Source organism: Diospyros lotus, chromosome 12 (genome assembly GCF_014633365.1).
Source record: "Diospyros lotus cultivar Yz01 chromosome 12, ASM1463336v1, whole genome shotgun sequence".
NCBI lineage: Eukaryota > Viridiplantae > Streptophyta > Magnoliopsida > Ericales > Ebenaceae > Diospyros > Diospyros lotus.
In genome coordinates this window covers 3,698,183-3,714,833 of record NC_068349.1, presented here as the reverse complement: position 1 = coordinate 3,714,833, position 16,651 = coordinate 3,698,183, and the positions used below count along the sequence as shown (strand labels likewise).

The 16,651-nt window shown below is 35.2% G+C and overlaps 2 protein-coding genes and 1 non-coding gene across 3 annotated transcripts in view; 2 read left to right on the top strand and 1 right to left on the bottom strand.

The window, feature by feature from the left end:
* LOC127786488 (autophagy-related protein 9) overlaps window positions 1–16,651 on the top strand; it is a gene marked incomplete in the record, with an annotated part of 1,007,132 nt that overhangs the window by 307,651 nt on the left and 682,830 nt on the right.
* Window positions 93–164, bottom strand: TRNAE-UUC (transfer RNA glutamic acid (anticodon UUC)). The gene has a single exon. It is a non-coding gene; the product is annotated as a tRNA-Glu (tRNA).
* LOC127786485 (pentatricopeptide repeat-containing protein At3g63370, chloroplastic) lies at window positions 113–3,385 on the top strand. Its single transcript, XM_052313913.1, has one exon. The coding sequence runs from the start codon at window positions 268–270 to the stop codon at window positions 3,127–3,129; it is 2,862 nt and encodes a 953-aa protein (XP_052169873.1). The 5' UTR covers window positions 113–267; the 3' UTR covers window positions 3,130–3,385.

The following is a 16,651-nucleotide window of genomic DNA, read 5'->3' as shown; positions in this document are numbered from 1 at the left end:
AAATGTGCTGAAGGAAAGACAATCATAGTTTTTAGTTTTTTGTGAAATAAAGAATCAAGTATTGGTGTTGTGAAAAAATTAAAACAAACTAATTCCGTTGCCGGGAATCGAACCCGGATCTCCTGGGTGAAAGCCAGATATCCTAACCGTTGGACTACAACGGAATTGTGCTGACATGGTGAGAACAACATTTATGATTAGTTGAAATTAGATCCTTCTTCAAATCCCTCCACCATCCCTTCTCTTCATCAGATTCCATGCGCCACGATGACAGCGTCAATCCAGCAGTTACTCGTTAGTCCCCCGTCAACCTTTCCGGGCCACTCCATCTCGAAGAAAAACCCACCTCTTCCACTCTCCGAATTCTCCCGAAAATCCGCTAAAACCCTTTCTGTGAAACTGATCGACCTGGGAGGAGGCATTAAGGAGGCCTTTCTATCGCTTAGTAGTTCCTTCGTTGGTCCAAACCCATCTCAATTTTGCTTGGATAGAGCTTATTCATCAGTCCTTGAGCTCTGTGCCAGCGAGAAATGTTTATCTCAGGGACAACAAATACACACTCACATTGTAAAATCGAATGCTGTAGAGGATTCCCTTTTTTTGAGTACGAAGCTCGTGTTTATGTACGGAAGATGTGGTGCTCCGTTGAATGCGGAGAAGGTGTTTGATAGAATGCGCGAAAGGACAACTTTCACGTGGAATGCCTTGATTGGTGCTTACGTTACAAATGGGGAACCCTTTGGAGCACTTGAATTGTATGAAAGAATGAGGATTTCTGGGGTTCCTCTTGATGCTTGTACTTTTCCTTGTGTTCTTAAAGCATGTGGGCAGCTTCAAAATATCCACACCGGGTTTGAAATTCATGGTCTAGCAATCAAGACGGGCTTGGCTTCTAATTTATTTGTTGTGAATTCACTCCTCGGTATGTACACAAAATGCGATGTTCTTGACTTGGCAGTGCTGTTGTTTGATAGATTGAGTGACAAACAGGATGTCGTGTCATGGAACTCTATTATTTCAGCTTATGCTGCCAACGGGCTGTCCAGGGAAGCCTTGAGGCTCTTCAGGGAAATGGAGAAAACTGGTGTAACCCCGAGCACATATACTTTTGTTGCTGCTCTTCAAGCCTGTGTGGACAAGTCACTCGAAAAAATTGGCATACAGATCCATGCTTTTATTCTGAAGTCTAGCCACCATCTTGATGTACATGTGGCCAATGCTTTGCTTGTAATGTACAACAGATGTGGTAAAGTTGGTGAAGCCTTGAGAATTTTTGATGACATTGATGAGAGGGATAATATATCATGGAATTCAATGTTATCAGGTTTTGTCCAAAATGGGCTATACAATGAAGCTCTACACTTTTTTCAGGAGATGCAGGATGCAGGCAGAAAAACTGACCAGGGTTCAGTAGTAAGTCTGCTCGCTGCCTCTTCTAGATTGAGAAATCTGTTGTATGGAATGGAAATTCATGCTTATGCAATAAAAAGTGGATTAGATTCTGATTTACAGGTTGGAAACACACTTGTAGATCTGTATGGGAAGTGTTGCAGGACAAATTATATGGATTCTATTTTTCATAGAATATCCAATAAAGACTTTATTTCTTGGACCACAGTCATTGCGGGGCATGCTCAGAATAATTGCCATGTGAGGGCGTTAGAATTGTTCCGGGAAGCACAGATGGAAAAGATGGATATTGACAGACTGATGATTGGGAGTGTCTTGCAGGCTTGTAGTGGGTTGAAATGCATTTCCCTTGTAAAAGAAATTCATAGTTACATTTTGAGAAGAGGATTGTCTGATCTTGTGCTACAAAACACAATTTTGGATGTTTATGGAGAGTGTGGAAGTATAGATTATGCTTCTTCTGTTTTTAAGTCGATTGAAGATAAAGATATTGTGTCCTGGACAAGCATGATCACTTGTTATGTCCAGAATGGGCATGCAAATGAGGCTCTTGACCTTTTCGTTGGTTTAAAGGAAACTGACGCTGAACCCGACTCTATAGCACTAATGAGTATACTCTCCGCTGCCTCTAGTTTGTCAGTCTTGAGGAAAGGAAAAGAGATTCATGGCTACTTAATTAGGAAATGCTTCATTCTAGAGGGAGCAATAGCAAGCTCTCTTGTGGATATGTATGCTAACTGTGGGTCTGTAGAGACCTCGTTGAAGATATTTAATTGTACGGGAGATAAAGATTTGGTTCTATGGACTAGTATGATCAATGCATATGGGACGCATGGCCATGGTAAAGAAGCTATTAATTTGTTTAAACAGATGGAGGCAGAACATTTAATTCCGGATCATATTACCTTCTTGGCAGTTCTTCATGCATGCAGTCATTCAGGACTGGTTGATGAAGGTAGAAGATTTTTTGAAGTAATGGAAAGTGAATATCAGTTGGAGCCATGGCCAGAACACTATACATGTCTGGTTGATCTTCTTGGCCGTGCAGATCACTTGCAGGAGGCATTCCACTTTGTGACAAACATGCAGATGGAGCCTACTAGCACAGTGTGGAGTGCTCTTCTTGGTGCTTGTCGGGTACACTCCAATGAAGAATTAGGAGAAATTGCAGCACATAAACTTCTTGAATTAGATCCGGAGAACGCCGGAAACTATGTACTTGTGTCTAATGTTTTTGCTGCATATGGTAGATGGGAAGATGTAGAAGAAGTGAGAATGAGAATGAAGGGGAAACGGCTGAAGAAAGATCCAGCTTGTAGTTGGATTGAGGTCGGCAATAAGGTTCACACATTTGTTGCAAGGGACAAATCTCATCCACAATCTGTTGAAATTAACCAAAAGCTGACTGAAATTACTGAGATATTGGAGAGCGAGGGAAGCTACAGGACTCAAACCAAGTTTGTTTTGCATGATGTAGAAGAGCAAGAGAAAGTCAAAATCCTTCATGGACACAGTGAAAGGTTGGCAATTGCATATGGCCTGCTTACTACGCCTGAGGGTACCCCAATCCGAATCACAAAGAACCTCCGGGTTTGTGGAGATTGCCATATTTTCAGTAAGCTAGTTTCAAAGTTCTTCAAAAGGAAAATTATTGTCAGGGATGCCAACAGATTCCATTGTTTTGAGGATGGAGTCTGCTCTTGTGGAGATTTCTGGTGACATTTGGGAATCATATTGGAATGCAGAACCATATTAAAAGTCTGTTCAATGTTTTATGTAAAAATGTATCGGGAGCTCTTCCTTCTGGCGCATGAAGCTACTCTTGTACGGTTGTATGTGTAAAGATAATTATATGGAGTTGTTGAACAGAGTGGATGCTTAGATGTTAACTTGTGTACATTAGTTCTTCCTCTATTTACTTGAAATTGTATCCCTGTCTTCTTTACAACTTGAAATTATATGGAGTTGTTGAACAGAGTGGAAGAAATCTATGATCTGTCCGTGATTGTTGGAAAATTTCATAATAATTGTCTTCTTGTTTTTAATGTTGGGGGGTGGGGGGCTGCGTCAAAATATCTCTTAAGCAAGAAAAGAATAGACCCTTTCGAAGATGCTGTCACTTCAAATAATAGGACATGTCTCTCTTTTTGAATAGTAGTCTGAAAGGGTACCTTTAACCCTGTGACAAGTCTACTCAGTCTACTCACTTGCTTAACAGCAATTGAGACACGAATCACACGTATATTATTTTTTGTATAATTTGGGTTATATAAAGAAATATTATGACTAAAATATTCCTCGCTTTACATGCGCTTCACGTGCCTTTATGCGCTTCATGAGAGATTTTTTTATCATTAATATACTTTTATGTAGCTCAAAATATACACAAAAGTATATCAATAGCATTTTCCATTGAGACACTCTTGATTCCTAAGTTATAGTTTTTTTTTTTCTTCTTATTTTCTGATTCGTTTTTGTATTTTATTTATTATAAAAACAAGGATAAGTAAAGTCAGCAGATTGTAATTCTTCCAACTGGTACGCTGGCTTACTTCCATTAATGTGCAGTAGGCATGATGCTGCCTCGACTGGTTCTGCCAATTTGGGTATTTGGTATGGGCATATATCAGCATACCTGAAATATTCTCCAAGAATGCTGACTCTTTTTTCTTTCCATCTCATTCCAACCTTTTTGGCCAAGAGCAGTGTCTTTTTAATTTTTAATTTTAAACCATTAGAATATATGGTTGCCTGTGTATAATTTTAAACCATTAGGCTGTGATTAAACTAGTTAATTCCCTCTGTGCTTATGATAAGGGGTATTCCTATATTCTGGAATTGTGCTCAAGATGTTGCTCTTTATCTTGCAGGTGATGGATATGGAAGGACATGGATGACAGCAGCTAAGATGGTTGCATAAAGATGGATGTCATGCATGTATGTAAATCAAGAAGCAATGGGAGGTAGGCCATACAACCTATAAGACATAATTCATTATCTTTTTTTCTCATTCATAATATAAGAAACTGGTCTCGTGTACATGAATTATTTGAATATAACTATCATGATACATGTATGTAGAAACAAATAAGTGAATTAAAAATTTTAATGCATATAATATGTTTCTAAACATGAAAGCAGCAAAAGAAAACTGATAGCTGAAGAATTAGTACTTCACCTGGGAACATTTGCTCCAGTTGTGAAATTCATTTTTCTGTGATATATTTGGCATTAGGATGCAAATGAGCTATTGCAATGTTCCCATTAAATATCAGTGTTCCCTTTCTATATGGGATGGTATTGGCAATAATAGATAGTGGATGCTGGTAGAATCAAGGTGCTATCCTAGTTAGTTAATGGTCTGTGATAAGTTTTTAATGTTGAGTACTTAAATTTTGGGACACTCATTTCATTATTTTTTGTGGCCGGGTGGTGTCCCAGCCATATAGTTTATGAATTTAATAGGGCGAGGGTTATAATGCTACTAATGACGTTCTTGTAAGGAGTTTTACTTGGAAACAATAAATATAGTTTTTGAATAAGTTTTCATATAAATAGTGGGTGCAGGTTGAAGCCAGTAATCTGAGGTGATATTGTTGATTGGGGCCATTACTGCTGGTGGCTAATTAATCCATGGCTGAACCTTAATGGGGAAAGAAGCAAAGACATAGGCAATTTTATTTAATCAGGATGGATTGTGTCAAGTGATATTCGATCCGAATTAGGACGGATTATATATATAATACATATTATATATATACAGCAAGAGAAGAACAAGATTAGGTTCCCCTTGCAGCAGTGATCTGATCTCCCTAATCTCCATGTAGCAAGGAGTCTGTGACACTGTGGGGTGTGTGTCCTGGAAACGACAACAGTGCATAAATAATAATATTTGCAACAAAGCAAGGACCACTCTACTCTACCCTAAACCCCTTTATCCCCCCCTAGTAATAGACCCTCTCTGGTTAGCATAGATAGATGGATTGATGCAGCATATACAGGGAGACAGAGAGAGTAAAATAGCCAACTGATTAATAAAAGTTGAATTAATGGAGGGCTCTGCCTTATTTGAGGGTAGCTGGCCTTTGTTTTGTAGGGGAACCCTTACCTTTAGCTGGGCCGCCTACTTCTGCTGCTGCTGCTTTCCTACTTTAATTGCATGCGCAGGGCAGGGCCTAGGGCCACGGTTCATTTCGAACCGTTAGGCTCTGTAAGATGTGAAAGAAAGTCCACTCAAATGGTTGACCATTGTTAGCATTGGCTTGGGATCTATGTACTTTCAACATTATATTTGGCTTGAAATTATGTGTCTGGTGAGTGAAAATGATTACTTTGTTCTGGGAGAAATAATATCATTTCACTGAATGGAAGCAGAGTGCCCAATTCATTTACTTGACTTATAATCTAAGATGAAAAAATATTATTTATGTGTTTGTAATATTTTTATAATATTATATCACTCAAACCCTAATAAAAATAAATAAATGAGGCCCAATGTGCTTTTCAACATCAGTAAGTAAGTGTTATCTAACATAAATAAATTTAGTTACAAAATACTATTTCTATAACGTCACATCACATAACGCAATAATGCTGAAAGACCCTAAAATATTCAGTTACAAAATAGTACTTTGATGCGTTAAAGTAATAAGAAAGAGAGCCTCTATCTATAGGTCATTTAAAGGCCCTTCATTCCCAGGCTGGGTGAATTGACTACTGCATTTGAAATTCGTAAACTCCATTCCCTTTTGGTACCTGTCCACCGTTGGGCTACGTGACAACGAAACATCTGTGTGCCTTTATGAATCCAAATATTTGGGGCAATTCTAAAGGATTCTATGGCATGAGTGTCCTCTACTTTTAAAACGTATTGTATTATTTTTGTTCATACATCATGCCTTTTCTTTTTCATGCACATCCATCTCATACTTTACTGCATTTTATGTGATTTTTTTAGAATTTTTCTTACTTTTTATACCCTACCTAGGGACCTGTACGAGTCGAGTTGCTGGACAGATACCAAGATACCTAAATGCATTGGTATTTTGTATAGCACAAAAAGTATTTCATATAATACAAAAAAATATTTTAAAAAAAATTCATATTTTTATCTTTGTATATTCATATATATATTTTTTTTTATGTGATCATTCAAACTTTTCGTTATTTCAATTATACTCTTATACATGATTTTTTGACTTAATTTAATTTCTTATATTTTACCATTTTCTTATGTGTCATCTTTAACTTTTCGTTATTTCGACTACATTCTTATATTTATATTTTTTTAACTAATTTAATTTTTATACTTTGATGTGTAAAAAAAATAGTTAAATTGACTCATTTCACTTTATATTTTATGTTACACATCAAAGTAAATAAGTTAAATTAATTTAAAAATGTGGGTATATAAATATGTGTAATCGAGATAACAAAAAGTTAGAGTTAATACATAAAAAAAAAATCAAAGTATAAGAATTAAATTAATTAAAAAATACAGATATATGAGTGTAATAAAAATAACAAAAAATTTGAATGATTATAAAAAATATATATATATAATAAGAAAAATAAAAATTTTGAACGATAAATTGAGAATATAACAAGAAATGAGGATGATGTACAACCAAAAAAAAAAAAAAAAAGGTGATGGTACATACCATTTATGTTGTGCAAGTTACCAGCAACCTTAGATGATGACATTTTTCATTTTTTAGAGGAAAGACTTCTATTTTTTGGACAACAGTCATTGCTGGTCATGGTCAGAATAATTGCCATGTGAAGGCGTTAGAATTGTCCCAAGAACAGATGGAAAGTGACGCATTGTATCTACAAACATGGGGAATTACAAATTGGCACAGTATTTTGTGAGATCAAACTGCAAACTAGCCCTTATTCAGGTTTAAGTTCTGGAGTATTTTTTACCATAAGTGAGAGGTACTACTTGATGTTGTTGCATTTTGAGGATCATTCAATATATAATATCGACTATGATTATTATGTGTATTAAGCTTTAATAGTGATGGTATTAATTTTTTTAATATATCTTAAACTTTATTAGTAATAGACAAAGAATCATATAAAATCTAAGTAAGTGTAAAGAATCATATATAAGATCTAAACACAAAGACCCACTAACAAAATCACAAGATTCAAACACAGAGACTCGTTAGCGTCACTAGATTAATACAAGAGAGTGTATTTAATATGGATATCACATATCAGGGCAGTGAGGTCCCCCACCAGTCAGAGCCAGAAGAGGAACAGTCATTTCCTGATCTACAAAACTCCGTCTCCCTACGATGAACCCCTACCCACAGCTCCTGCCGCCCTATGTGCCCTATGGCCTATGCCTCTCTCTCTCTCTCTTTCTCTCTCTCACACACAGCTGCCCACAAAAGAAGAACCAAAAAAAAAAAAAAATCAAAATGATTCATAAATTCGTCTTGTTTCTTTATTTCACTGTTTCTGCGTTGTGGGTTCTGTCTTTCTGCCCCTCTTTTCCGACTTCTGTCTCTAATTTACAACTATAAATCAGCCCAAACCACGCCATCACATTCCCACGCCAACTTCTTCTTCTCTTGATGAATGAAATGGGTTTCTTTACTACCTCCCAGGCTTTCTCCTCCTTCCTCATCCTTGTCTTCCACTTCCCTTCACTGATCTGAAAAACCCTGTTATTGAAGATTACTGGAACACTTCCCAGTGATCTGCAGTATCTCTTCTTTTGTTATTTCATATATATTTCTTCCCCAGAGATCCTCCCTTTTGACTCCAAAGGGAGGGTTGGTCTTTCTTTCTCTCGCCCAAACATAAAAACCCTAAAAAGTATATAGTTTGAATCGTCCACTGCTTCACTAGGGTTTTGTTTCCCTTTGCTCCAACCATTCATTCATGCAGTAGACAGAAAGTTGGCCTACCCATCTATCTATCTATATATATATATATGTATATTTACACACACATGCGAGCAAAATTAGTTGCAAGTCTAAAGGGGAATAAGTGAAGCTGCCAGCATGATCTAGCTAGCCATGGTTGAAGAAGAAGAGAACTAAATCCTAGCTAGGTCATGCTCTGACAGCCTCACTCCTTCCCTTTTGGGACCCCAAGGGATTGAGGATTCCTGTCATTCTCGAGATGAAAGGAAAAAAACAAAAAAGAAAAGGCGTTAGTGTTGAAAAAGAAACAGATGAAGACGCATGATGATCAGTAATAGTACTGTAAGTATATTCCTTTTCCATATGGTAGTGTAATGCCTGGTCTGCTTTCTCTTCTTTCTCTCTTCTTTTACTTTTCTTGCATGCTTGTTTTCTTTTTGTTTCTATCTTTGCCCATATGACCAAATAACAGTACTGCTTTTGCTTTTTCTTCTCTATGCTGGAAAGGTGTTCTATACTATGGATCGCCCGGTATGTATATATATATACATATATATGGCAGATGGTCACTAGATGAGATCTGGAGCAACCCCTTTTTCCATTAGAATCTTCTGGTTTTCTTTCCTTTCTTGGGTATTTTTCCTTCCCAAGACTTCAAAGTCAAAGCTCATAGTGATCTATTGAGATGAAAAACCATATATGAATAATGGAATCAAAAGGATTGGTTGGTTGGTGTGAGAATCCAGTGTTTATTTCAGAGATCATTGTAATTCTTGGGAAGAATATGTGAGGTCTGGAAGGGTTCACATTCAGTGTGTAATAGTAGCTCTATGTTAGTTCCTTTCCAAAGTTTTCTTTGCCAAATGTCGTTGATTATTACCTAAAAAATTTATTCAATTTGGTACCATTACAAGCTGCATAAGATGATGTTTGCACTCTTGACCTAAAACAATATTATCTCTTGGTTAGAAAAATGACGATTGCCAACATTGAGGATGCTGTGCCCTGCAACATATATATGGCAGCTTTAAGCTTTAACCTAATGGAGGTTTAATGGCAGAAGCAGTGGCTTTTACACTCTCAAGGTATTTTAATAATATTTTTAGTGCGTGATTATGGTTACTAATTATATTACTTTTTATGAAAATTATGTTTATATAGATCTCACTGCCAATGAGTTGGTTCCCATGATGCACAGAAAACACCCCACCCGGGTGCTGTTTCAGTATTTTTGAAATGTTTCAAACCTATCTTGAAAGAAATATTAGAAAAATATTTTTGAATCATTTTTATAATTTTAAAAATGTTTTGAAACTGTTTTGTAATATTAAAAGTATTAAAAAACCGTCTAAAAAAGTGTCAAGAGATGGAAAAATTTTACTATATTATATATAAGTATTTTTATACTATAATAATATGAAAATTATATTTTATATATTAATTTTTAATATATAATTTCTTTATAAAAATTTTAGTCTTGCGTCTTAGGTTGTCTGTTGATAACATGTAGTGTTAGGTCTTAGGTCACTGACATAGAGGGGCTGGACATGCCTTACCCATTACTAATGTTAGTATTTGATTCTTTTCGATATTATTATTATAGAGTGATTTTTTATATTCGCGTTCTTAATTACGTTAACTATGTCAAGAGAGAAAAATGGTAAGTTGAATTTTTGGCCATTGCATGGGGTGATGATCAAACTAACTCACTAAATTGTTACCAACGTATTGTTCATTTATATCTCGGATAATATTTGATTTTTTTTCAAGTTATGAAAAGAGAATCGAGAAATTTTTTTAAGTAAAATCATGTTTATTTATATATGTATGTATGTATGTACAAGAAAATAGTCTATTCAACATATATTAAAAAATAAAATCAATCTTCCATCCCCTCATTGAAAAATCTTGTCCAAACCTAGATTATGCAACACTTGCCCTAAAATTAAATGTATCCAAAATTAAGTAACTTTGCAAAGGAAATAATGTTCTCTTCTTCCACAGAGCTTATATTGGGAACCCTGGCTAGCAAGGGAGTGGTGTTTGGGCTCTATCCCTCTTTTAAATTGTTCACGGGGAGCAATTGTTATGTTATCCGACGATAACATAACATAATAATTCTGTTTTCTTCCATTGAAAGTAAGAATTATCAAATTCTGAAAATATTTATATATGATCATCTATTCGTGATATTTTTAAACAACACTTGTGGATTGATGAGTCAGTGATAAAAAATACCCGACTTTACATGTCTTTCAATATTATGTATAAAAGATGTTATTGCTAAATTATTTGAATAATGAAAGGTTACCATACAAAAAGCAAAGATTTGCAAGATTTTTATCATACAAGTTGTTTATGGAAAACGAGAATGCAACAGTGGCTTTTGACCAAAGGAGGCAGCAGCTGCTCATCAAGCGATGGAATGAGTTAAAATGGCAGAGATCTTGGATAGTGAAGACACTTGGCAAGCAGAGCCACTGACACCTGTACCTTTTCCCAAGGCTGGTTCTGGTTCTGGTTCTGGTTCTGGTTCTGGTTCCCCCATAAAAATAAAAATAAAAAAATTAGAAAGGGAGAAGGTAATGGGGGATTTATCCTTTTCTTCCAGTACTGTTATTATTATTTTACAAGGGGTTTGGAGCTAATGAACAATCATGCATGGAAGCATGCCAATGTGCTGGGAGACTTTCCATTAGAATATCAGTTAAATCTGTCCTGGCTACTTTAATGGAGATCGAGCTAACTGGACAATGGACATGGCAAAGCCTACCAGAAGGATGCAAACTGGACAAAATGCAAAGTGGTGTCAATATCAAAATTAATTGTTTTTTTTTTTATGTAGGGTTTGTTATATTAAGGATGATAATATTGTATTAAAATAATATTAGAATATTTTTTATATTAATATATAAAATGATTAAAGATAATGATTAGAAATATTTTAAAATTTTTATTAGATTGTTTGTTAATTTTTTTGGAGTGCATGTATCTAATTTATCTTGATAATCTAAGATAAGAAGTGATAAGAAGTGACGTGATTTTTTTATTTAAAAATTATTAAATAAATTTAATAAATATAATTAAAAGTATTTTTATTTAAAATAATTTTTATTTCATATCTAGATTAATAAATACTAACTTAATAGATAAACAACCCGCAATCATTGTGACATTACATATTAGACAAATAGTTATCAAAATATGCACAGAAATAGATTTAGGGGAGGGTTGATCCTAGCTCCATAGGTCGTTTCGGTCCCTTCTCTCCAAATAGACCAGATTCATAGAGTAGATGGGGAATGGTAGTTCGTGCCTGCTTCTCTAGATCTTCCTATGAATATGCATATTAGATAAGTATATTCATTGAATGATAAATTTTTATTTTAAATTATATTTTATTTATGAGTTTAACTTGTTTTAGTTAACTTCACGAGATTCATCTTAAATCTTAATGATTTTTTTCAACTTGATCGTCGAAAGATCAAACTCTGTCTTTACAAGTCAAACAAAATTTGGACACGCTTCAATATAAAAATAATGATAAGAGACTTAACTTTAGACAAATTTAACAAGGATGATTTTAAACATGTATATATTACCATTTACAAAAAAACATGTTAAATCTCATCCCATTGCCAACCGTTAAAAAAGAGAGTAAAATCAAGTTGTTTTTGAATATGAGAATGGAAGGACCCACCCACTTGTTAATTTGCTTGAATTATCCAGTCATATTATTAGGTAAGTCTCTCACATAAAATGTTCCTTTTAGTGTTTGTTTTATAGGGTTTATTTTGAAGGGATTAATTAGTAGAGGGAGGGGCAATTAAGCACCCGACAAATGTCATTCCCATGTTTGTAAAGAAAAAGCCATCTTTCATTGAACAAAGGAAGGGGTACTTAGCCACCAGCCCAATCACAATCCCCCACGTCTAATATCACTACACCAACCAACATAATATCCGACATGGTTTTTTTGTGGGTAGTAAAAAAAAAAGTGTCACTTTCATGGTCTCGTATGAACATCCAAGATTAGGTAAAGGGTATCATCTTTTCAACCAATTATTCTAGAAAGTGCTATATTTTGAAAATTATACACCATTCTTATTATTTAAAAATTGTGTGGAATTACCGATTCAATCTTATTAGTTTAATAGAATACGTTTAGGACTCGTTCTCTTTGTATTTTAATATTTTATTTTGAATTTATTTTTACTATTATTATATTTTAAATGTTTATTTTAAAATTATTAAAAATATAATTTTTTTTTATCTGTAGTATTTTTTGTGTTTTAAAAATTTTGAATACGTTTGTAATAAAAATAGCTAAAATTACTACTACATAGGATGAAAAAAGAATGGAAAATATAGATTTAGTCTAAAATTGTATAGGGGGGACATTAGTAATCATACTACTAGATAGGATGGAAAATAGTTTTTTGAGATAATTTATCATTATTATTATAAAAGTGTTGTTTACATTAAATGTTGTAAAGAAAAGAGTGGGCAGCCGGAGATACCTTGGGTTAGTCCAACATCAAAGAAGCCATCGAAGTGGTCCCCCCCCCCCCCCCCCCCAATGGACTCCCTGTGTTTAGTCTTTCTTCGTTTGTTTCATGCACATAGAGAGAGAGAGAGAGTGTGGAGCAAGCTAAGCTAAGCTAAGCTAAGCTGGTTGAAAAAAGAATGCATTTAAATTATGGGAGATCTGAGATTGGTGGTTGGAGGCGTGACAATATTCAATTTGTCTCACTTTGGACCACGCATTGCCACTTGGCACCTCTATTATTTGCTACGTATATGTATGTGTGTGCTGCAAGCGTGACGAACCTTTTTAACTACTTATAATAATATATTAGGCTGCCTCCACGTGTAGCTTCACTAACACTCTGAGCTATTTATTTTTGGCTCTTCAGATTCAATATTCGAACGCTGGTGGAGAGAGCTCAGCAGTTAGAGCGATTCTAAAAATTAAAAATTATCTATCGTTCTCACGTTTGCTGTAAAAGGTTAAAGATTAAACTGGCTGCTGAATTCTTTAATTTACATCTTTTACTAATGAAATTAATTATATGAATTTAAACTTGAGATGGAAATTAATTTATCTATGACCTAAAAACAACAAAATAATAACTGAAAAGCTAACAAGATGGAAATTAATTCAAGATTTTCTTCTTCTCCCATCCCCCCCCCCCCTCTCTCTCTATATATGTCTCTCTCCTCTCCTGTAACCTCCATCTCTCTCTATATATATGTCTCTCTCCTCTCCTGTAACCTCCAGAGAGAACAAAAAATCCACACAAATCACTCTCTATCTCTCTCTCTGGAAATGTTTGGAAAGGCTTCCATCTACTGCTTGGCAATTTGTTGGTGATGATCATGCGCCACTAGCAGTTGAAGCTGCCAGCATGATCTAAACTTCCCTATTTCTCTCTTTTTTTTTCTCCAGGAAGTATCAGATCATGTGGTAGCTTCACCTGTTGTTGGTGTCATGAGAAACCCTATTCATGCTCTCCCATTTTTCATGTAATTCCTCTGCTCTCTTCTCAATCCCATCAAATACAGCCCTTGGGAGAGAAGACACACCAAAACAACCCATTTATCAAGTCCTTCATCCCATTAGATTGTGTCCAAGTCAGTCATATAACTTTTTATTTATAATCTTATTCTCTGTAAGGTGTATATAAGTCATACTATACCCCTAAAGTCTCTTCCCCCACTGAATTTTTGCTGATCTTGCTCTTATCTCTTTCGACAAATACTTGTTTCATTTCATCTACTATTCTCATATGAGCCTCTATTGTCTTTTTTTTATATGATCAAATCATCTTAATCATGTATATTCACTTAACATAGGTACATCTACAGAACAAGTTTGCCTTTTATTAAGCTCACGCATGCCCTTCCTTCTGTTCTAAAATCTAAAATGCACGCACAGTACACATCCAGAACTCTCTTTACTAACCCTTCTCCCTAGTCTTCAATTCATCGTGTTTAATTCTCTTCCCTTCACAGTGAAAATATTATTTCAACTTTTGTTTCACTCAAAAGTGTCTTACAATGTGACACGTGTTACCATGTTTTCTATCTTCCATTATGCGACTTCATCTATCAAATGATTTAAGGGCACGGCAGATTCCTGTACTTGTTTAAAAAATTTGTTACAAGTGCACTAACATTGAATCAGTACTGCTTGTTGGTAGCTTTTGTTGTACGTGTCAAACACTTGATGGTAAGGCACAGTAAGAGCTGGCAAGAAGTAGATAATAGAAAGCATGATGGCTTACAAAACTATGGTAGTGGCACAGTGGTAGAATAGTTTAAAAACATCACATTAAGAGTTCAAGATATTATGGGTTCGATTTTTAGCTTTGTTAATAATTGGGTGATTGTATATCATGACATTTATGAGTTTCATTAGAGAAAACTAACTGATAATAATACTATCAACAAGATCTTAGTAGAGTAAGAGATCAATTAGATGCGTAATAGAGTAAAACTGCTAGTTAGTTATTTTCTAAACTCTCTAAATGCTCTGTGAAGCTAGAACCTAAGTCAACTTACCACTCTTTTGTGGAGGACAAAAGAAAACATCATGGCCTAGATATGGCATATGCATCCAAAACCTTTTGGTGCTTTTGAGATCCTTTCTCCTATCCAGGAGAGACAGATACTGCTTGTTCCTTCTTGTATTATCCCATCAGATTCATACATATGCATGCCCAAGTAGTTTAATATTAGTAGGTTTTGCCTTTAGAATATAAAACTAGCTACTTCAGGAAAGAGAGAGAATCAATCCAGGGTTCTCTGGGTGTGGGCCTAAGTTGTAACTACTAATCCTCAGTGTATTGGATCTCAGCAGTCAGCAAGAACATGTTCGTCTACAAATGGGTATTGTTCAAGTGTTGTGCCTACAGATAAAAGTAATTATCAAAGAAGAGACAACATCATGAGGGTTATTTGTCCGTGTAGAGTTTGTTGGTGAAACTGAAATGTCACATGGAGCGTTGGTTGGTTGTTTGAGAGAACAATATGTCAATATCGCTTCTTCTTTTAAGCTTTAATTGGTTCTTCTTTTGGCCGGTTAGGTCATTTTCGTGGGGAAGCTTTATCCGGAATTGAATTGATTGAAAGCAGAGCATTTTCAAAATGGGTATGGTTGATTATGCACCTATTCAAGTGATTCCTATTGAAAATAAGATACATAACTTGATTCGAATATCCAACATTATATGTCATATAGTTAACATCTAATAACATTAAAACAAGAACAATATGATGGTTTTTAAATCCATCCATCGGTGAACTCCAACAAAAAAGAGATCACTAATCTACCCTAATTTTAGACATTTTTATACTTATCAAAGTATATGATACAATTAATATCTAATAACATTAAGATATCAAATACTTCATCTTCCATGCACTTCGTTCCAAAACTAGAAGCAAATAGGCAGAAACGAAAAATGCTTAAAATACTAGGACCTCTCAACCTTTCTAATCCCCCTATATTCAAATTCCTTTCCCCCCCTGAAAAGAAATATCCAAATAATTTAACCATTCACTATTTCCTTGAAAATCGTTCACTTTCTTTCCAAATCCTTCAATCCAAACAAAGTTCAAATTGTGAAGGTTTTCAGTGGAATTCAAAAACATAATAGAGCTAAACACTTTCCACTGAAAAGCCATCGAGGTAGTGCAAGGTAAACAGAACCAGAATATTAATTACAGGAATCATAAAAATAAATCATCAGAACAAAAAAAGAATTAAAAAGAATAATAATGCTATCTAAATAACTATTCTACGAAAGTTCTGTGATTAGATGTTGGGGGGAGGGGTGGTTTCCTTGCAGAGTGCAGGCATGCCATAGATTCATATTCCTTTCAGACACCCTTTTCCTAAGTTTAAGTGACACAGGGATCGAGAGACCAGACCAGAGTCACCTTCAATCTCGTGCCATCCCAACACAGTCGGTGATTCGTCGATTTGAAAATCTCATCAAGTATAAAGAAGGACACAAAATGCGCGGCTGGTTAAAGTGTCAACGTGTGCCTATAGCCCCGTGCCATGGGCTTCTCATGAAGCAACTCCAGAAAATGCAACTTATTGTTCCTTCTGTAATGTTCTACTGCCTACCTTGATCCAAGCAACTAATCTAAGTCATTGGGTTTGAATTGAGACAGTGCAAACTTCCACGTTCATGTACAAGAGAGTGACACAGTAGAATTCTCATGCTATTTCGAGTATGGATAAAAGGATTTCTAACTGTTCTGGCTGTAACCCCCTCATGTTACCCAAGTATTTATCAACTTATAGTCATTTCAGATTAATAAAGTCGTGTGACATCACGTATTGTGACCTC